The sequence below is a fragment of the Odocoileus virginianus genome, chromosome 1 (genome assembly GCF_023699985.2).
Source record: "Odocoileus virginianus isolate 20LAN1187 ecotype Illinois chromosome 1, Ovbor_1.2, whole genome shotgun sequence".
Classification (NCBI taxonomy): domain Eukaryota; kingdom Metazoa; phylum Chordata; class Mammalia; order Artiodactyla; family Cervidae; genus Odocoileus; species Odocoileus virginianus.
The window spans coordinates 71,012,497-71,035,343 of record NC_069674.1 but is presented as its reverse complement, the minus strand read 5'-3'; the positions used below and the strand labels follow the sequence as shown (position 1 = coordinate 71,035,343).

Here is a 22,847-nt window from a genome sequence, read left to right as displayed (position 1 = left end):
TCCAAATGCACAGATGTCCTTAATGCCACCATACTTTCAACCTCTTTATCTTTGTGCAAGCTGTTTCTGTGACTTACCACATACCCCTTCTCCTTCTCTTGTAAAAGAAGGTCTTCTCTGACTGATTCAGGTTAAGTTTCCCTTCTGTTTGTTTCCCGCACCCATCTCGTTTTATAACCATTGTTCCACACCTGTCTTCCACTAGAATATAAGGGCTAGGAGGAGGGGCTGGGTCTGTGGCTCATTCCAGTACCCTTAGCACTGAGCACAGTATAGTCAGAATAAATATTTGTTAACTAAATGTATAGTATGATTCAAACTGAAAACTCACTATTGAAAAGAATCATGAGTGAGCATAATTATTAGAAAACATAATTTATTTTTTCCCAAAGGTATAAATGGTCACATTTGACCTCTGGTAATATCTGTAACATTACAGAGCTTAAATCCTAAGTGTTAAATCTGTAGTCATATTTGCACTTCATCGACCTACAGTCCAGGCTGGTGTTAGCTGCCCAGTTTGACATCTGGGCTGACTCATTTTAATTTGACTGTTTGAGGTTAGCTTCCAGAGCTGTTGGACCTTGTGTTGTCAGTCATTTCCCTTCTAGGTCAGAATTTAACTGACTTGAAGGAAGAAAACAATAGCCTTCAGAAGACTAATTTTTCCATCTTTTAGCAGAAAACAACTAACTTTCTTCTCCACAGGTGTTCTTTAAGATTGTTGTTTTTTTTTTTTTTTTACAAGAAAATAAAAACAGTAAATGGGACTTGAGGCTGTATCCCTAAATTTTATACTAATCCTCAGTTGATAAAAATTTTAATATATGATCTTTGAAAATAAAAACTGAGTTTTTCACAAATGCTAAAAACTAGGATAGAGCATCTAAACCTCCTTTTGTTAATTCAACAAATGTTCACCAGATACTTCAGGCTTGTGAGGAGTGCTGTGGTGGAATTATATTTTGATGTAATTTATAATGTGTTTTGATCCGTCTCATTACCCTGTGATCCTTCAGACAACAGCTGGGCCTTCTGCTTGTGTGTCAGGGAAGGGTTTTTACAGAACAACAGAGTAGAAAAACATCCTGGACTTGTAAGCTTAAAATTCTAAACCCTGAAAGACTTGGAGCATGACATTTTTAAAAACCATGTAATCAGTTGGAACATGTCTTCGACCCCCAGATTAGACAAAGAATCTATGCCAAGAGAAAAGACAGGGAGCAAAGAAGAGAAGAGGGGAGAGGAGAAGAGAAAGGAAGTGGGGGGGGAGGGAGACAGCAGCTCAGGAAGGAAGGGAGCTTGGAGGAAGTAGAGGGGAAGGGAGAGCCAGAGGGAAGCAAAAGGATAAGATGCTGGGATACAGGGCCCACTTCCAGACCTCCCTGGACTCTATCTCCTGATAGGTTGGGAGTACATGAGAACTCATTCTATCTTTCCCTGGTAAGCTTGTGAAAAGCAACAAGGGATCAGAGTTTCCCTATGCTCATCATTGTACCAGCTAAAATCTAATGAGGAAAATAAAAACAACTCTCATTTAAAACTGAGGAAATAGAAAACTGGTCAACCACCTGTAAAAGAATGAAACTAGAACACTTTCTAACACCATACACAAAAATAAACTCAAAATGGATTAAAGATCTAAATGTAAGACCAGAAACTATCAAACTCCTAGAGGAGAACATAGGCAAAACACTCTCCGACATAAATCACAGCAGGATCCTCTATGACCCACATCCCAGAATTTCAGAAATAAAAGCAAAAATAAACAAATGGGACCTAATGAAACTTAAAAGCTTTTGCACAACAAAGGAAACTATAAGCAAGGTGAAAAGACAGCCCTCAGATTGGGAGAAAATAATAGCAAATGAAGCAACAGACAAAGGATTAATCTCAAAAATATACAAGCAACTCCTCCAGCTCAACTCCAGAAAAATAAATGACCCAATCAAAAAATGGGCCAAAGAACTCAACAGACATTTCTCCAAGGAAGACATACAGATGGCTAACAAACACATGAAAAGATGCTCAACATCACTCATTATCAGAGAAATGCAAATCAAAACCACAATGAGGTACCATTATACGCCAGTCAGGATGGCTGCTATCCAAAAGTCTACAAGCAATAAATGCTGGAGAGGGTATGGAGAAAAGGGAACCCTCTTACATTGTTGGTGGGAATGCAAATTAGTACAGCCGCTATGGAAAACAGTGTGGAGATTTCTTAAAAAGCTGGAAATAGAACTGCCATATGACCCAGCAATCCCACTTCTGGGCATACACACCAAGGAAACCAGATCTGAAAGAGCCACATGCACCCCAATGTTCATCGCAGCACTGTTTATAATAGCCAGGACATGGAAGCAACCCAGATGCCCATCAGCAGACGAATGGATGAGGAAGCTGTGGTACATATACACCATGGAATATTACTCAGCCATTAAAAAGAATTCATTTGAATCACTTCTAATGAGATGGATGAAACTGGAGCCCATTATACAGAGCGAAGTAAGCCAGAAAGATAAAGACCATTACAGTATACTAACACATATATATGGACTTTAGAAAGATGGTAACGATAACCCTATATGCAAAACAGAAAAAGAGACTCAGATGTATGGAACAGACTTGTGGACTCTGGGAGAAGGCGAGGGTGGGATGTTTCAGGAGAACAGCATTGAAACATGTGTATCATCTAGGGTGAAACGGATAACCAGCTCATGTTGGGTACATGAGACTAGTGCTCGGGCCTGGTGCACTGGGAAGACCCAGAGGGATCGGGTGGAGAGGGAGGTGGGAGGGGGGACTGGGATGGGGAATACATGTAAATCCATGGCTAATTCAAATCAATGTATAACAAAAACTACTGTAATGATGTAAAGTAATTAGCCTCCAACTAATAAAAATTTAAAAAAAAAAAAAAATAAAATAAAACTGAGGAAATATAATCATGAAAGAAAATTGACTAATAGGTATTAGACACCTCAGGAGCCTAATGGAATAAGGACAAAATCCTGAAATTAGCAGTAGCAGGAAGCCAGTACCACGCCTATGCTGGAAGGACAATGGAAAGAGGTGGTGTTTCTGACAGCCCAAAGTCCAAGGTCATGTGGGAAACTGGAACCACAACAATCCTGACTAAAGGGAATAGATCACAATAGAAATGCAGCTGATAATAATAATGCAGGGAAAGGTGGACAAGAACCCTGGCCCTCCCTGCTTCCGACCCTCCTGTTGTTCACAGATACCTTACAAGCACCAAACCCAGCTGGAATCTAACTGACATAAGTCAGCCACTCTGTAGGAGAGTAAGAAGGGTAAGGCATGGGTCTGAGGACAAATACAGACAGATGTAAAAGTGGGAAAATGTCTGCAGGGGATATCTGGGACTGTGGAACTAAGAAGGCCTCATAGAGTCCCCACACCTCAGGATGACCTGGAGGGGCCCAGAACAAGGCACTTATGACAAAGGAGCCCCAAAACTTGAGGGGACCTTGGAGCTGGGACAGGGAATATACATCTGGGATTTCCCTGGAAGGAAACCAAAGACCAGATGGGCCATCAGACACTTCAGGGGATTCCACCTTGGACAAAAGACAGCATTGAGAAGACCAGGCTTGATTTCACCATAATGAGTTGACTACATGTAACTATCCTGACCTCCCCATGTCATTCTACATTTAGACAACACTCCAATACTCCTTAGTTGGTAAAGAAGCTGCCTGCAATGCCGGAGACCCAAGTTCAATTCCTGGGTTGGGAAGATGCCCTGGAGAAGGAAATGACAAATCACTCCAGTATTCTTGCCTGGAGAATCCCATGGACAGAGGAGCCTGGCAGGCTACAGTCCATGGGGTCGCAAGAGTCAGACACGTCTTAGCAACTAAACTGCCACCACCACCAACACTCCAAGTAAGAAGAGAGGAGACCAACTAGCAGAATGGAGGCCAAATCTAAATTCACTCTTAGATAAAAAAGAGAAAGAACCATACCAATAAACAGACACAGTTCTTTATTTGAAAGAGCCTACTGAATATGTGGGGAAAGATGGACATATAACACAGGTATCAGTAAGAGGTCATGGTAAGGATACACTGAGGCTGCAGATGTACACAGAGAAGTTGCTGTGTTTGCCTGTACGGTAGGACTTCTCAGAGAAGGCCTCAGAGACAGTGGTATTTGTTGAGATTGAGGGATGAATAGGGATTTAGCAAGCAGATGGAGGGGAGATCCTAGCCTCTGTTGTCTTCTTCTGTCCCTCCTAATGCTCTGATTTCAAGAGAAGCCAGCATATTTATTATCTTATAGCAGTCCATTAAAGTCTCTCAGAAACATGACAAATCTCTGGATTTATCTTCATTTTGAATGAAGCAGTGTTGGAATGATAGGATGGGTGTGACCTGTGTTTCAACTCTAATGAGTAGCTACAGCAGCTTGCAGGAAACTAGTTTCTTAAAAATATATCCTTTTATAGATTTGAAGAGGCCATTTTTATCCCCCCCTTTTTTTTTCATTTTTTAAAAACTTTTATTGTTTATTAAGGAGGCCATTTTTAGATTTCAATTTTGAACTAAAGACTTGGATCTAAAGGCACTAAGGTAGTCTTTTGGAATGTGTAATCCACAAAGAAAATATATTTAAGCCATCTAAAATATATCTTCATAATGAGCAAATGTCCATAGTTGAAACAAATTTCAGATCTAACAGTCTAAAAAATAAATAAATAAATAAATAAATAAATAAATAATTAAAAAAAAAAAAGATCTAACAGTCTGATCTTTCAGGACTTTCCTGCAAATATTGTATTTTGCCATTTTTTGAAATAGAAACAAAACCATTGATTTACAAATAACCTCAACCATCACTCTTCCAGAAAAAATTTTCCCAAACTTACCCTTTATAATCAAATAATTTAAGAAACAAATAATTCTTGTTCTCTCCATTGTTTACAAAATGGAAAATGATTGTGTTACAGAAAACAATAGAAGTCCTTTTTGTTTACCTCATTAGAGATGTCTGTTCCAGAGAGATCAACTGATACCAAAGAAAAGATGTTTGCAATGAATTCAACTCCTAGGTCAGTCAGATGTTCACAATTTCGTAAACTCAAGTAGTTTAGATTATAGCACCTGAAAGAAAGTAGCATGAAAAAGTACTTTAAACTTTTCATCACCCTGTCAAATAGCAATTTCTTTGCATAAAAACTATCTGGGGAAAGCAAATGCTATTGAAACAAGGATTTTATTTTTCTCATCATAATGTTAATGTTAATAGTAGGCTTAAAAGTGGAAATAATTGACATTACACAGCTGAGTGAAATATTTTTTCTGTGATTTCATTTCATCTTGCAATTTCTGATAAGAAAAAAATATCACATGCATGCAAAAAAACTCATATAAATACCAAGATGAATAACCACTAAAAGGACAAAGTTAAATCTCTCACTTTTCCTTACACATTTACTACAAGAATTGGACTTCACCCTGTGGTGTACACAAGACCTTTGACAAGTAAAGAGGTTCAAGAATAAATTCACCCACTAGAATATCCCTTGGGATACACTGGCGTAAAGGTTTACATAGAGACAATGTTCTTGAAAAGGACAGATTAGTCACCCAGATATAGCTATTTATAACTTCTTGAGTGATTCCATCTCAAACTTTCTCCAAGGTGAAATTAGTAATAAACAGAGATAGGAAAATATTAATTCACTCTATGACTCCAATATCTTACTTGGTTTAACTGAATATTAGACCAGCTTCTAGGCATCCCTGATGTTTTCCAAATGGCTTCAAAAGTCTATCTCTGATCTCTTATATCAACAGATACACAACTACTAATATTATATATAATATTATTGTTTTATTGTACCGTTCTGATAGTTTTGCAATGGAGGCATCACCCAGGTGGGTACAGTTACTTAAGTTTAATTCTCTTATCTTTGTGCTTGCAGGACCATCAAGAAATTGCTTTAGTCCCATATCACCAATTCTGTAGGAAAGAATAAGGAAAGTTCTACATGTGATTTTATGTGTAAATATGTACAGTACTATTAAAATAAGAGCTACTATACCCAGTACATTCCAAAATAGCAAGGTAATATCTATATCTGGTATTTTGTCCACATTTGTAAACCAAATTTGGTTATTTGGCTTTTACTTTAATAGAAAATATATAAATGATAGTAATAGAAGTATTAATAAAAATGCTATTCCTGTTCATTTGTTCATTTAATTAGGTGGCATGACTATTAATAAAACAGGTGGCCTGCAAGGTATCTTCCCTGAAGTTAAAATCTGATCATGTTAAATAGTGCCTGTTGCAATCTCCTGCAAAAGAAAAAGACCATAACTTAGGATAGGGAGAACCAATACTTACAATCAAACTACTATCAAAATCTTAGAGGAATTTCCACTATGTACAGGTCAGTTTAGCTGGACTAGAAAAAACCCAGTAAGTTACATATAGATCCTTTCTGAAGCAGACAAAACCTGATGCTGTAAGAAGACCTTGACTTCAGCCTTCCCACACTGTCGTTAATCAGAGAAACCTCTGTGTCAGTGCCACCCCTCCCATAAGTCCTGATTTATAAATGATTCTCTAAATTATAGTCAACAAAAAACACACTTTTAATAAAATGACAAGAAGAAAATTCTGAAGTAGTATTAGGCAAATTAAATTAAATTAACACAGGGAAGGCAATTCAGTTAAAATACTATGCTAGTAAAAATATTAAACAAGACTAACAGGGTAGTTTTATATTGATTAGGATTAACCTCCAAAGAAGAGAATATGGATGGGTGTCGAATTTGGAGATCATATTCTTCCCTGCCATGAAATTATGTACAGTGAAATGGTGTAATAATGTGGTGATTTAAAATATGTGTGTGTGATCTAGCAATTTATAAATATATGTGTGTGTTAAAAAAATCTTACTATCCATAGAAATTAACACAACATTGTAAATCAACTCTACATCAATAAAATAAATTTTTAAAAAATCAGATTGGTCTTGGATTTCTTCCCTGCAAGAGAAATACCAAACATATAAATATAACAGTATAAAGAATATTAATAAAATATCGATTTTAAATGTATTTTCTATCACAGAGGAAAAATCCAAGGCCAATCTGATTTTTTTTCCGGTAATTTGATTTTTTTTTAATCAATTTATTTGCTTTGGGACATTTATAGGCAATTCTGGGCTTCCTGGGTAGCTCAGCTGGTAAAGAATCCTCTTGCAATGCAGGAGACCCTGGTTTGATTCCAGGATCTGGAAGATCCCCTGGAGGAGGGCTTGGCAATCCACTCCAGTATTCTTGCCTGGAGAATCCCCATGGACAGAGGAGCCTGGCGGGCTGCAGTCCATAAGGTCACAAAGAGTCGAACATGACTCATGACTAAGCACACACACAAAGGCAAAGTCATATTTATGGTCATTGTAAATCAAATCTTACTCTAAATTTTGGTTGCCTTTGAATATGGATTACAAATTTTTGAATATTAAGTATATTCATAAGCCTAATCGTAAAAAACTAAGTCATCCTACAATCTTTTAAAAAATTACCTTTTAACCAAATAATTCTTAAAAATACTACTATGAGGACAAAAATCCAAGTCATGACTTTTTATGCAACATATAGTGTTAATCACTTAGTCATGTCTGACTTTTTGCAAAACCATGGACTGCAGCCTGCCAGCTCCTCTGTCCATGGAATTCTCCAGGCAAGAATACTGGAGCCATTCCCTTCTTTAGGGGATCTTCTGGACCCATGGATCGAACCCAGGTCTGCTGCATTACAGGCAGATTCTTAACCATTTAAACTAGCAGGGAAGCCCTTTTATGCAGACATAATAGAGCATAAATACAAATTGAAGGAAAAATAATTAGGAATTCAAAAAGAACATAATTAAAGTACAATTTTGTATTAGACTTGGCTTTTGACAAACAAAAATGGGACATAAAAATTAATATAATTAATGTAATTTAAGTTTCATGGACTATTGAAGTATATTCAACATGATAAACAACTTAACCATCAACCTTCCCATCAGCCTTATCCCTAAATAAAGACTCCAAAAGACAGAGATCACATGTTTGTACCATGATGTTATAAAACTAAAAATTAGTAACAAAATTATAATTAGATATAAACTACTTAGATATCTGAATACATTTTTAATAAATAATTCTTGGACAAAGAAAGAGAAACTCAAGTAAGCATTATAAAACTATAAATCTTTCCAAAATTTATGTATTTAACATAATTTCAATTAATATCTCAATAGGATTTTTTTCTGAAATGTGACAAAATAATTCCAACATTCATTTGGAATAATAAACTGGCAAAAATATCCAATAACTTAAAAGAAGACAACTCATGAAGAGAGTTTCAGTCTGTTAGAATATATTTTGCTGTTGTTCAGTCACCCAGTCCTGTCTGACACTTTGCAATGCCATGGACTGCAGCATGCCAAGCTTCCCCATCCCTCACCATCTCTCAGAGTTTGCCCAAGTTCATGTTCATTGCATCGGTGATGCCATCCAGCCATCTCATCCTCTGATGCCCGCTTCTCTTTCTGCCCTCAATCTTTCCCAGCATCAGGGACTTTTCCAATGAGTCATCTGTTCACATCAGATGACCACAATACTGGAGCTTCAGCTTCGGCATCAGTCCTTCCAGTGAATATTCAGGGTTGATCTCCCTTAAGATTGACTGGTTTGCTCTCCTTGCTGTTCAAGGGACTTTCAGGAGTCTTCCCAGCACCACAATTCAAAGGCATCAATTCTTTGGCGTTCTGCCTTCTTTACGGTCCAGCCCTCCCAACCATATGTGACCACTGGGAAGACCATAGCCTTGACTATATGGACTTTTGTCAGCATAGTAATGTCTCTACTTTTCAACACACTGTCTAGGTTTGTCATCACTTTCCTGGCAAGAAGCAATTGTCTTCTGATTTCATGGACTTGCCTGGTGGCTCAGATGGTAAAGAATTTATTAAGCTATAATAATAATGATAATAGATACACTTATTGAGTGTTTATAAAGTGCCAGACACTATTCTAAACATATTATATGAATTGATTTATTTTATCCTCACAAAAATCCTGAGTATATACTATTTTCCCCATTTTTATAGATAAAATACATTGCAAGATTAGATAGAAGAGAGATTAATGATTGAAACAGAGAAAATAGCCTGAAAACACACATTTATACACACAAACACACACACACACACACACTGACGTGTATCTGTGTTTATATGTATGTATATATAAATTTATATGATAGTCCAGGAAGCATAAATATCAATAGAAAGGATTTTTTCACATAATAGCCAAGTTGATGGGTTAATGTAGTTAGTCCTAAACCTGGCTGTGCATCAAAAGCACCCATGTTGCTTTTTTAAAAAAATATGTTAGTTGGTGTTCCATCCCTAGATATTCAGACTCAGTAGCTCTGGGATAGAGCTTGGGCATGTGTAGTTTTATTCAGCTCTTCAGGTGATTCTAATGCTCTGGAATTTTCATTTTAAATCATAAATATTTTTAAAATGTAGCTTTCTATTACTGATTCCTAATTTAATTGCACTGTAGTAAGAGAATATAGTTGGTTGATACCAGTAATATAAAAGTTGTGAGGACTTGCTTTAAAACTTTATACATAGTCCATTTTTTGAAAGATTGATATGTGGTTGAGAAAAATATATGCTTTGATTCTCAAATTTCCCATTTTAAGTGTATCTTCTATAGATGAATTTTTAAAAATCTAATCTAAAACTATAATATTAAGCCTCCCCTCTCTTTTGTTATCAGTCAGTTCAGTTCAGTTGCTCAGTTGTGTCTGACTCTCTGTGACCCCATGAACCTCAGCATGCCAGGCCTCCCTATCCATCACCAACTCCCGGAGTTTACCCAAACCCATGTCCATTGAGTCAGTGATGCTATCTAACCATCTCATCCTCTGTCGTCCCGTTCTCCTCCTTCCCTCAATCTTTGCCAGCATCAGGGTCTTTTCCAATGAGTCAGCTCTTCGCATCAAGTGGTCAAAGTATTGGAGTTTCAGCTTCAACATCTTTTGTTATACTCTATTATATTTTTTTTTATTTTTTCACTCTGCTCTCATATCTTCAGTTATCTTCCAACTTCGTATTTCTCTGTTCACTGAGTTCTAATCTGCTGATTAGCAATCCATTTTATTTCAATAATTATATCATATTTTTTTATTTCTAAAAGTTAGTTTTTCAAGTTGTTATTCAGTCATTAAGTCATGTCTGACTCTGCAACCTGATGGACTGCAGCACAGCAACTTTCCCTGTCCTTCACTATTTCCTGGAGTTTGTTCAAACTCCTATCCATTGAATCAGTGATGCCATCCAACCATCTCATCCTCTGTCATCACCTTCTCCTCCTGCCTTCAATCTTTCCCAGCATCAGGGTCTTTTCCAAAGAGTTGGCTCTTTGTATCAAGTAGCCAAAGTATTAGAGCTTCAGCTTCAGCATTAGTCCTTCCAGTAAATATTCAGGGTTTATTTCCTTTAGGATTGACTGGTTTGATCTCCTTGCTGTCCAGGGAACTCTTGAGAGTCTTCTATAGTACCACAGTTCGAGAGCATCAATTCTTCAGCGCTCAGCCTTCTTTATGGTCAAACTCTCACATCCATACCTGACTACTGGAAAAACCATAGCTTTGATTATATGGACCTTTGTAGGCAAAGTGATGTCTCTACTTTTCAATATGGTCTGTAGGTTTGTCGTAGCTTTTCTTCCAAGGAGCAAATGTCTTTTACTTCCATGGCTAGTCTAGTTATGTTGTTGCCTGCTCATATTTCTGGTTCCATTATCTATTTATTCAGACATTTTATACATAGTTACTTAATATTCTATGACTGATTCTTCTAATATCTGAATTACTCAGCTCAAATGTATTTTGCATATCTTTGTGCACTTGATGACTCATATCTTCATACGTTTGGTGGTCTTTTTTTTTTTTTTCATTTGATGGTCTTTAATTGTGAGCATCTATTTATTTGATTTTAACCTATGGGAATCCTGGATGCTTAAAGAGAAGATGCTTTCCTTCAAAAAAGCTTGGAGATAACTTATTCCAGGGGCTTGGGTACTATCTACTTGAGACTATTTTGTCCCTTTTGAAGGGTCCAAACGCTGCAGAAGTCTCATCCTGCTTCCCTATCTTGAGTCTTAAAGAAATTGATTCTCTCAATGCCAATGTTGAAATGAACATTTATGCTAATAGCAGCCCCACCTTTTATGTTTGCTTGCTCTTCACTCTTCATCTCAGAGAGTCTGCTCATTGAGAGGATGGTGATGAATCATGAACTGGATATTTCTGTTACTCTTTGTAGGCTCAGCAATGTATTGAAAGTATGTTTCATCAAGAATCTAAATTGTTTCTATTAATAGTAAGGCATCCTTTGAAGTGTTTTGCCAACTATACTGCTAGAAGCATAAAAACCTCCATTTATTTTTAAAATTAATTAACCTACAGAAGCCTGAGTGAAATATATGAGTGCAATTCAATTTTATTTATTTTAATACAAATAGAATTAACTGTTATGTTCTTAGTTGCTCAGTCATGTCTGACTGAGTGACTGAGAGTGGACTGCAGCCCACCAACCTCCTCTGTCCATGGGGATTCTCTAGGCAAGAATACTGGTATGGGCTGCCGTGCCCTTCACCAGGGGATCTTCTCAACCCAAGGATAGAACCCAGGTCTCCCGTACTGCAGGTGTGTTCTTTACCAGCTGAGCCACCAGGGAAGTCCATTAGCTGTTGTATAATAGCTTCCATATTGTGCTTCCATTTTGATGCCAGCTTGTTCATGAGCTTGCAACTATAAGGTATCAGCTGGGGCTTTAGTCATCTGCAGAATTTACTGAGTGTGGAGGATCTGCTTCTAAATTTACTTGCATGTCTCTTGGTAGGAGGCCTCAGTTCCTTATTGGGTGTTAACTAGAAGCTTTATTTCCTAATCCAGGTTTTTCCCATTTCAAATCCTGTCTTTGCCTTCCCTCCCAACCCTCGGTGCCTCCCTATTTTAATAATAGGGACCATGGGTTAAGATTTTGTTTATTGTAGCTTATTACTCTGACTTTTCTTATGTTATCCAAACTATTAACCAGTTTCTTTGTAGATCACATGCTATTTTGTTATCTTCTGGCCCCATGATATTTTAAGAAATTTACATAGGAAAGAGACTGAGATATCAATTGGAGAAGAAATTTTAGCAAGAATTTGATCCTTGCCCACCTGAGAATGCCAAGTTAGAAGCCTATTTGTAACTCAGGTGAAAAAAAAGGGTTTCAGTAAGAACTTGCCATCTGTGAGCAGATACACACAGAGGAAAAATCTAACTAGTACCCAAGACGAAACACTTCGGTAATATTGGTTCTTCATAGGCAAGTCAGAAAGTCCACTTGGGAAAAAGACCTATTAACTGAACTAGCTGTGAGAACCTTCACTAGGATAAGTAGCCCACAAATGTTCTAGTGACTTCATTTAATCTTACAAGAGCCTGTGATTCCACATATCCTGAGCATTCCCTGATAATCTCCCTGTGCCTACATATAACTAGTCTGGGTTGGGTGCCCCTCCTTTGTTTTACCACGGAACTCTGCACTTACCTCTACTTAGATCCCTAACTTTCATGTTTACTATACTAACCAATGAGCATCTTGAGAAAGCCTGGAACATTCTAGATAATCAGTGTTTCTTGACTGAATTTACCTTACACAGTTTGCCAGATTCAACACAGTGAGATGCTTCAAAGGTGAGAGTGATTTGAGGCTACCATCTGTGATTCCCTTGCAGTCTACCATGTAAATGTGCCTGATGTTTGGATAACTTTTGTCTATAAGTTTGAAGCATGCATCAGTAATCCTTTTATTTCCTGTTTAAAAAAAAAAAGAAAAAATTAAGGATTGTATTTGAATCACCACAAGATTAAAAGTAAAAATTAATGCTAAACTACTTTTTAATATCTCACACCTTCAAATCGGATCTTTTTGATGTCACAAGCAGAAAGAGCTTTGAAAGTACTATCGGAAATATGTGGTGCACCAATGAAAACTACTGATGAAATACGACGGCATTTTTCAACTAAAGCCTTTAGAAGGAAAAAAAGAAAAGATTAATCAGATTATATAGAGCACATTTATCAAAGTCATGAGATTATTTTTTCTCTCAGTCTTTTCAAAAATGGACACATTAACTATTAAGTTGTCCTATTGTCAAAGAAAATGGGAACTTTTACTTTTTCCAATATACTTCACTACATTTACATTTGAGTAATGCGTAGGAATCAACTAAATGGTGTTACAAAAGATAGGAAAATATGAGACAATGGAATGCTGAAAGAAATCAGTACATGTAGAACTAGACATGTAGAACTAGACTTAAGGTTTATGCTTAAGCTTACATATGATTTTGTAAGATTTGATTGCAATATCATTGAAATAAAAGTATCCTAAATGTGAAATGAAGTTTCTTAGGGTATTTAAAGATTCAAATGTTCAAATGTATGTATAAATTTCATAATTATATAAACATCAATCGCAATGAAAAGCCCATTCATATTTTTCAGTAATTCAAGCCACTAGAAAATGTGCCTACCAAATGGGACTGAGAAGAAAATGTAGTTTCCAAATACCTACTTTTACACAGTTGTCCGTCAGAGTCGGCATGTCATTAATAGTCAGATGCATTATCCCACTGCAGCTGTTTGCAATGTTCCTGAAGCCTTGGACTGAAATCTGAATTGTACAAAGTTGGTGAAAATGATGGGAGAACCCATTAGCATCACCTCTAATAAAACCCAAAGATAGTAATAACCCAAGATGTGTTATGATTTTGCTACTGTGTTTTAAAATTGAAACCATAACATGTTGCAGACATGAAAAGGAAACACATAGTCTAATCTTGATTTCCTTACTTTAATTTTTATATGTATGTTTTGTGAAATGATCACCATGGTAAGCCTATTTAACTTGTTATTCTATTTTGTATTGAAGTAAAATTCATATAACATAAAATTAGTCACTTAAAGTCTCTTAACTAATCATAATTTTGTAGTCACAACTTCTATGTAGTTTCAAAACATATTTATCACCCTAAAAAAAATCCTTTTACTTATTAAGAAGTTGCTCCCCATACACACCTTCCCTGCTGCTGCTGCTGCTAAGTCGCTTCAGTCGTGTCTGACTCTGTGCGACCCCATAGACGGCAGCCCACCAGGCTCCCCCATCCCTGGGATTCTCCAGACAAGAACACTGGAGTGGGTTACCATTTCCTTCTCCAATGCATGAAAGTGAAAAGTGAAAGGGAAGTCGTTCAGTCGTGTCTGACTCTTAGCAACCCCATGTACTACAGCCTACCAGGCTCCTCCATCCATGGGATTTTCCAGGCAAGAGTACTGGAGTGGGGTGCCATTGCCTTCTCTGACACACCTTCCCTAGCCCCTGGCAATCACTAATCTGTTTTCTGTCTCTTTGGATTTACCTATTGTAAATATTTCTTACAAGTGGAATTATGCAGTATGTGGTCATTTTGAGGCTAGTTTGTTTCACTTGCCCTGATGTTTTTGAAGTTCACAATATGTTATGTGTCAGTACCTTATTTTTTTTATGGCTGAATAATATTCTATTTTATGGATATATCACATTTTGTTTATCCACTTATCTGTTTTAGATCTTTTGGATATTTTGAATAGTGCTGCTGTAAACATACATGTACATCTATTTGTTTGAATACCAGTTTTAAATTCCTTTGGGTATACACCTAGGAGTGAGATTGCCAGATCATATGGTAATTCTACTTTTAACTTTTTAAAGAACCATCAAAATATTTTCTGCAGTGGTTTTACTATTTTACATTCTCACCAGCAATCTACAAGTGTCCTAATTTCTCCACATCTTTGCCTAAACTTATTTTTTATTTTTTCATATTTTGCTTTTTCAAAAAATTTCCTGAGTTTGCAGTAGTACCTCATTGTAATTTTGATTTGCATCCCCCTGATGACATCTGCATTGCAGGCAGACTTTTTACCAGATTTTTTACCAGGTAGGCTTCCACCAGGGAAGCCCAAGAATACTGGAGTGGGTAGCTTATCCCTTTACCAGCAGATCTTCCTGACCCAGGAATTGAACTGGGGTCTCCTACATTGCAGGCAGATTCTTTACCAGCTGAGCTACCAGGGAAGCCCAATGACTAATGAGATTGAAATCTTTCCATGTGCTTATTAGTCGTTTGAATGTCTTCTTTAGGGAAATGTCTATTCAAGTCCTTTGATTATTTTTTAATTGGTCATTTGTCATTTGTTGAGTTATAAGAGTTCCTGTATATTCTGGATTCTAGACCCTTAGATATATGATTTGGAAATATTTTGTTCATTCTTTAGGTTGTCTTTTCACTTTTTAATAATGTCCTTGATACACAAGTTTTTTATTTTGATGAAGTACATCTTCTCAGTTTTTTCTTTTGTTGCTTATGCTTTTGATGTCATATCTAATAATCCATTGCCAAATCTAAGATCATGTAGATTTATTCTCAGTGTTTTCTTCTAAGTGTTGTCATTTTAGTTCATATTTAGGTTATTGGTCCATTTTCAGTTAATTTTTTTATGTAGTATGAGGTACGGAACCTACTTCATTTTTTTCATGGATAATCCAGTTGTCCAGCACCAGCTGTTGAAGAGAATATTCTTTCCCCAACTGCATGGTCTTGGCACCTGTGTTGGAAATCAGTTGGCCACAACAGTTTAGATTTCTGGACTCTCAGTTCTACATGTCTGTCCTGTGGCAGTACCACACTGTTTTGATTACTATAGCTTTGTATGTTGACTTCTTTCAGCTATCATTATCTACATTAATAGAAGCAACAGTGGTAGAGAGTTTTCAAAAAATAGTTACTGGTCAAAAGATCAAATATATTTCCCTATGAGTTATCTTAAAATAACATTGTTATTTAGACTTCATTTCCTAACAAATGGTCTTGGATAGGCAATAAGATGATGCTCTGATTCAGTAATGGGAAAGTAAAACTCTTTCCAAAAACAAATATCAGGGGGAAGTCTGGTACCAAATCATCTTCACAATATGAGAGGGAGATAGAGGAATAGCAGACGTATATATTATGATCTTAGTGTTGTTTTTAAAAATATATGTGTCACAGACAAACAGAAAATTGGAAACATTTCAAAATATTGTTTATCTTTGAATGCTGAGCTTATGATTTTTATTTTCTTTTATGTTACTTTTATGTTTTAAAAATCTTATTTAATGAGCATATAATTCTTCTGTAATCAGAAAAAATTGAATAAAAGGAAAGAAGAAGGAAATTCAGTCCTCTTTCTCACACAGTAGGCTTGCAGTCACATACCTAAAGAAATCTAATGTATGCTGAAAGTGAGTATCTACTGAAGACTTCTGCTCCAGGACATGGTCCTTTTAACTTCTTGAAAAGCCAAGCCTCTAGGTGATATTTGACCTAAAAGTGTCCTGTTAGATGATTTCAAAGACTTCCTGGTAAAGCTCAGGAAAACGTCTGTTGAATTCCTCTTACCCCTACTCCTTAGTCATGGACTGCAAGGAAAAGTTTCTGATCATAGTATCCAAAATGTTCCATGAGAAGCTGTGGTGAGCTCTTGGAGCCCAGTAGGGCTCATAATAGCTATCATTCAAGTAACACTTATTGTTTACCAGGTACTTTTTAAGGCAGTTTTCATATTGTTGTTCAGTTACTCAAACATGTCCAACTCTGCAATTCCATGAACTTCAGCATGCCAGGCTTCCCTGTCCTTCACTGTCTCCCAGAATTTGCTCAGATTCATGCCCATTGAGTCAGCAATGCTATCCAACATCTTATCCTCTGCTGCCCTCTTCTCCTTTTATGTTCAGTCTTTCCCAGCATCAGGGTCTTTTCCAATGAATTGGCTCTTTGCATCAGGTGGCCAAAATATTAGAGCTTCAGCTAAAATATATTTTCACATAACTGGTCTGTGTCATCCTCACAACCACCCATTAGGATGTGGATCCTAATGCTACCATGTTAGTCTGGGTTCCCCAGAAAAACAGATCCAATAGGAGATAAGCAGATAGATATATAGACAGACAGACAAAGAGATGGAAAGGAAGGAAGGAAGAAAAAACATGCATACATAAATAGATAGAGTTCTTATAAGGAACTGGCTCAAACAACAATAGAGGCTACGAAGTCCCAAGATCTGCAGTTGGTAAGCTGAAGACCCAGGAGAGCTGAAGGTATTGTCTGAAGTCAGGGAAAGACTGATGTTCTAGCTTGAAGACAGTCAGGCATAGAGAGTATATTTTCCCTCTCAGCCTCTTTGTTCTATTCAGACGCTTAACAGATTAGATGAGACCCACCTACATTGAGGAAAGCAATCTGCTTTAGTCAGTCTACTGATTTAAATATTGATCTCATACAGAAACACCCTCATGGACAAGCCTAGAATAATATTTATCAAAAAAACTGAGCACCCATGGCCCATTCAAGTAGACACACTAAAATTAACATCACAGCTTCCTTGAATATTTTGGACGTTGACTTTTCCTAGACTCATGGTTAATGCTCTTTTTGCTCTTGCTTGCTTTGTGCTGGCTGATCATCTAAGCTTGCCTGGCCACATTTTTATCCAGATCAGCATCTATGAGACCATCCACCCCATCTGGCACCACTAACTGTTTGAATCATACACAACTAACAAGAAAGCCCTAAGACCTTATTGTTGCCCCATATTTTCAAGTTAAAACACAAAGTCTCAAGTCTTAAAATTTTAATTCGAAATATTTAATTGAGGAACTTAGTCAATTATAAAGGAAGTCAGCCCTGAATATTCATTGGAAGGACTGATGCTGAAGCTCCATTATTTTGGCCACCTGATGCAAAGAACTGACTCACTGGAAAAGACCCTGTTGCTGGGAAAGATTGAAGGTAAGGGGAGAAGGGGATGACAGAAAATGCGATGGTTGGATGGCATCACTAACTCAGTGGACATGAGTTTGAGCAAGCTCCAGGAGTTGGTGATGGACAGGGAACCCTGGCGTGCTGCAATCCATGGGGTCACAAAGAGTCGGACACAACTGAGCAACTGAAATGAACTTAGTGTCCTAAAGTTAAAGTTTGAAATTGGTAGGGGAAACATTCCATTTAAAAAAATATTTTAGTGAAGTATATAGTTGATTTACAATGTTGGGTCAATTTCTGCTGTACAGCAAAGTGATTCAGATATATATTTTTTTTCTGTTCTTTTCCATTATGATTTATTACAGGATATTGAATATAGTTCCTTGTGCTGGACAGTAGGACCATGTTGTTTATCCATCCTATGTATACTAGTTTGCATCTCCTAATCCAAAACTCCCAATCAAAAATTCCATTTTTAATGCTTGTGTATGAGTATTATCTCACTTGTATAGCCTGAATTTTATTATTTAGACTGTATAACTTAATTTTTATTATTTAACTTGTGTAGCTTTGTGACCAGTCATGTTTTTCAGCACTGTGAAAGTTCTCACAGAGTATATGTGATTATACTATGTTGTGAAAGGTCTCATAACTGACTGCTCACACTTAAAAGACATACTGCAAAATGTCTGGAGGCAGGAACAGTAAAAGGAAAGAGGCTGTTCTAAGGAGCTGAGACTTCTATAGACTGAGGTAGCCCCAGGAGATGAGGAAATGGAGACTCAGATCTCTTGATCGATTTTCTCCAGATTACAGATTGGTAGAGCAAGAACACAGATGGGCAGATTCTTAATCCAGTACTCCTTCTGGTTAACATTCTGCAACAGTAACATCCAGTTCAGCTGTTCCATCCCAGCTTCCAGAGCTCGTCAAACCTCGTCATTCTGGCCTTTGAGGCGTCCAGCTTCTCCAGTACTCAGCGGGCCTGTGTGCTCTCTGTCCGACCTTGTAACTGTTCTCCACCTCTTTTTTCATCTAATCAAGCCTTAGCTATTCCTTAAGTCCCAGCGACTCCAGCCCTATCCTGCTACCTTTCTTCTCTTGCCCTTACAGGTCTATAACTATTTTAGCATATAACATTCCTATAATTTGTGCATGTTTTATTTCCCCCAAGGAGATGATGTTATACTCTTTTTCTTTTAAACTTCTTACTGTGTTAAATAATGATTAGGGGATGGATGAATTAAATTTAGGAGTAAGACAAAGTCTGGGAAAGAGTACAGAATTTGGCTACAGACAAGATTGAAAATGATTCAAAGTTGAAGGTAAAACACAAGCAAGGCAAAGCAGTGGGAGCACTGGGCTTAGATGATGTGGCAAGATCACCCTTGGGATGAATAAGAAAAACTTAGTAGGTAAAGAGGAAGGAAAAACTAATGCAAGACCCATAAGACAAAAATTAGGTATTTCATATTGTACTGCCATGGATTCTTGAATAAGTTTTCCATACATACTCGCAGAGAAAAGTCCAGGGGAGATAAATTAACATTATAAATCTGGAGAACAGAGGACAGGGAAAGAATGCTGGGCTTGGAGCCAGCAGAGCTGGGTTTGAGTCTGTCTATTTCTCACTTATAACAAAAGGCAACTCAACCTGTCTATGCTTAGTTTTCTCATCTATAAAATGGGTATAATAATACTTATTTTAGGAGATTCTTGAGAAAACAGAGTCATGTATATAAAAGTAGTTAATTAGCATGATACCTGGTATGTGTTTCAAGTACTAGTTTTCCTGTTACTGTCCTGCTGGGCATATTGTGAGCTCACTGAAAAATAAAGATTCAAGAACTAGAGGTAAAAGACCTTGAAAGATCATTCTAGTGTATCCCTCACACCATAAGTGTGAAGAAACAGTATTTAGAGAAGTTGGGTGATTTGAGAATAGATTCCTTATCTAATCCTCATTGTGTGTCCCCATGCTGGACATGGTGCCACACACAGAGTGGGTGCTCCATAAGTGCTGAATGAATGAACGAATGTTCTTGAGTCACACAGTCAACGGCAGAGCCAAGGCTAGAGACCATTTCTCCCCATAGTGAATAACTCCAGATCCAGGGATGGGAGCAGTTGTTTTTCACAACACTTCTAAACCTCTCCCCTTATCTCAGCCCTAGTGTGTTGCCCTGCTTCCCCAGTAGCTAAGCAGAATCTGCCTGCAATGCAGGAGACACAGGTTCGATCCCTGGGTTGGGAAGATCTCCTGGGGAAGAAAAGGGCAACCCACTTCAGTATTCTTGCCTGGGAAATGTTATGGATAGAGGACCCTAGCAGGCTACAGTCCATGGGGTTGCAAAAGAATCAGATACAACTTAACAACTAAATAATAACAACAACAAGCTTATTACCCTAACACTTGTATCTCTAATAATGGCTTCCCAAAAACAAGTAAAAAACTTTTTCTCTCTTGCTGTCTTGGAAACATGTTCATGACAAGATTTCCTGAACAAGGGGGAAAAAGTGATAGCAGAAATCAGCCACAGCTGAGTGGTTCCTTGTAATGCAGCCAAAAACTGGGTGGTATCAACCAATAAGATTGTATCCAAGAAAGGAAGGGGGAGGGGCAGGGAGACCTCTGAGAAAAGCTTTTCAGTTTTGTCCTGGCATGAAATGCTTAGTTCTGTACATAGTTTATTTTAGAATATCCAAAAAGATGCTTGGCTAATATTTTATGACTCAAATATTCCTGCCAGAATCTTTTAGGCCAACCAACTATTAGTTGTCCTTTCTCTTCACTGAAGTAATGAGGATGCAAGCCTAAAATTAAAGATTCCTCTCTAAGAGAAAAAGCAAACTATTTCACCATGGTAAAATACTGGGTTTTGCCACATCTGATATCTGTGCATTTTCTGTATAGGATTCTTCTAAAATTTGGGGTCGGATCTCTTTCTGTTTACTTTTGAGGTAATTTTGGCTTCAATTTGGGCAACTGGAGCCCTGCCACACTGCTGTTTTCTGGTTAAGCTCCCATTGGTTGAGAACTTGGGGAAGTCGGCCACACGAGTGGTGTTCCAGTCTCAAATCCCAGCAGACAGCTACTGCTGCTAAGAGGGGCAGAGAAGCCTTGGTGCTCACAGGGAAATTCTCTCCATCTGCCTCTGGCTGGGTCTCAGCACAACAGGCACAGAGTGGTCTGTGAAGGAAATGAGCTCTCAGTGAGCCACGCAAAAAGAAGACCAAAGTGCTGAGCAGCACAATCTAGCTCAGATCCCTCATCAGTGAGGATCACATCTTACTGAGCTCACATTTTCCAGTCCTTCTTTGTCTCTGAATCAGTTAGCTCAACAACACAGGAAAAGAGATATATGTAGGATGAGACCCTCAATGACAGAAATACCCATCTTAGGTAGACATAGCCCATGTTGTGTTCCTGTACCATTTTCAGCTGTTCCTCTCATTCTAACCAGCGCTATAACCAGTGGCTAATGAGTAATGTGATGACTTCAGTCTTATACATGTATCCTTCATAATCTCTTGATGAGCTCAAAGAAGCCTGGCTTAGCAAGTGGAATGAACTGTTGGAAAGAAGGATTTCTCCCAAAACATTATGGAACATTTTGTTTTATTGCATTCAAATGTGCCTCAGGCTTCAATAGCAATCCCAGGATCTGTGTTAAGAGAGCTTGATAGGCTTTCAAATATTATATGTCTTCTGTGGTGGTAGGATAAGAGACCTAATTATTATACCTACCAATCTCTCTCTTTGCATGCCTGTACTTTCCAGCCTATATATTCTTCATGGCCACTCCCGCCTCTGTGTTCACTAATGCACTTCTCCCAGGTAGCTTTGGAAGAAGCTTCGGGTAGAGCTGCCTCTTTCTCTTACATCTCAGAGCACCAACAACCAGAGCCCTCACGTTGCATTGTACACCTTCTGCCTTGTATAATAATTCCAGGTGTGCACATGTGTAATATCCCTGCCCATCTTATCCTTCAGGCCCTTTACAACACTGTGCTGGGAGCAAAGTATGATGCAACAACAGCTTGTTAATAGGCCAAGTAGTTGTCAAGTAAATTGTGTGTAGAATGTAAATTAGATTAGTAGTTCTTAAAGTGGAGAGGGGGGGCCATGGTCAATATAATCCTTTGTTAAAGATTGTCATATTTATCTAAGAACATTGAACAGCCAAAAGAAAAACCAAAAAAACCTTTCATTTTTCCGTGTGAGTAAGGAAAATAAAACTAAAGCACAAGATTAGTGAAGCCTGCAGATACCAGGAAGGCAAGCATAGGTGCCAACTCTGCAGGTATGTACTCACTGCACAATGACTGAGAACTGTGACCTGCAGAAGCAGGCTGACCCTTCTGAAACTCTAGCATTCTTGTCTGGAGTATACTACGTTGTTCTCTTCCTCACCCACTGGCCAGTTACTTACAGCTTCCCCTGTGCTGTAATGGAGGCTTATCTCCTTTTAAATCAAGAGAATCACAACTACAATACTTTCTTCTCAAAACACAATGATCCACAGAGCTCCTTTGTCTAGATTTATTGAGTTAGATGGAGGCTTTACAACGACAGTCCTAACTACAGGCTTCACCCAGATCCAAAGAACTAAAGTAGAGTTTTATGAGCAGTTCATGAAATTCTGTGTATAAGCCATTTGCTATGATAGGGAAAAGAGAAGAAACTGAAATAAGTTTAGTTTTTCAGAAAACATTACAATTTTTTCAAGCCTATTTTCAGGAGGGGGTAATATGATCTGAGTCCCCTGAGACTCATCATTTTATCATCTGATTCTTCAAGATCTAAAAATTGTTGCCAGATGTTTTATTTTTTACTACTTAATGTAATAAACATCCTTAAATATTTTGGCTACAGAGATTACATTAATCTATGGATACTAAA

The 22,847-nt window shown here is 37.6% G+C and overlaps 2 protein-coding genes across 2 annotated transcripts in view; one reads left to right on the top strand and one right to left on the bottom strand.

Annotated features, from left to right (window-relative positions):
• FBXL13 (F-box and leucine rich repeat protein 13) overlaps positions 1–22,847 on the bottom strand; it is a 220,506-nt gene that overhangs the window by 57,373 nt on the left and 140,286 nt on the right. The window contains exons 13-17 of the mRNA XM_070469733.1: positions 13,678–13,776; positions 13,013–13,130; positions 12,752–12,914; positions 5,872–5,991; positions 5,003–5,129 (exon numbers count right to left, since the gene is read on the bottom strand). Coding sequence (XP_070325834.1) covers positions 5,003–5,129; positions 5,872–5,991; positions 12,752–12,914; positions 13,013–13,130; positions 13,678–13,776 — 627 coding nt within the window. The remainder of the gene's footprint in view (positions 1–5,002; positions 5,130–5,871; positions 5,992–12,751; positions 12,915–13,012; positions 13,131–13,677; positions 13,777–22,847) is intronic.
• Positions 1–22,847, top strand: part of FAM185A (family with sequence similarity 185 member A) — a 159,465-nt gene that overhangs the window by 133,371 nt on the left and 3,247 nt on the right. The gene's annotated exons all lie outside the window — the stretch shown is intronic.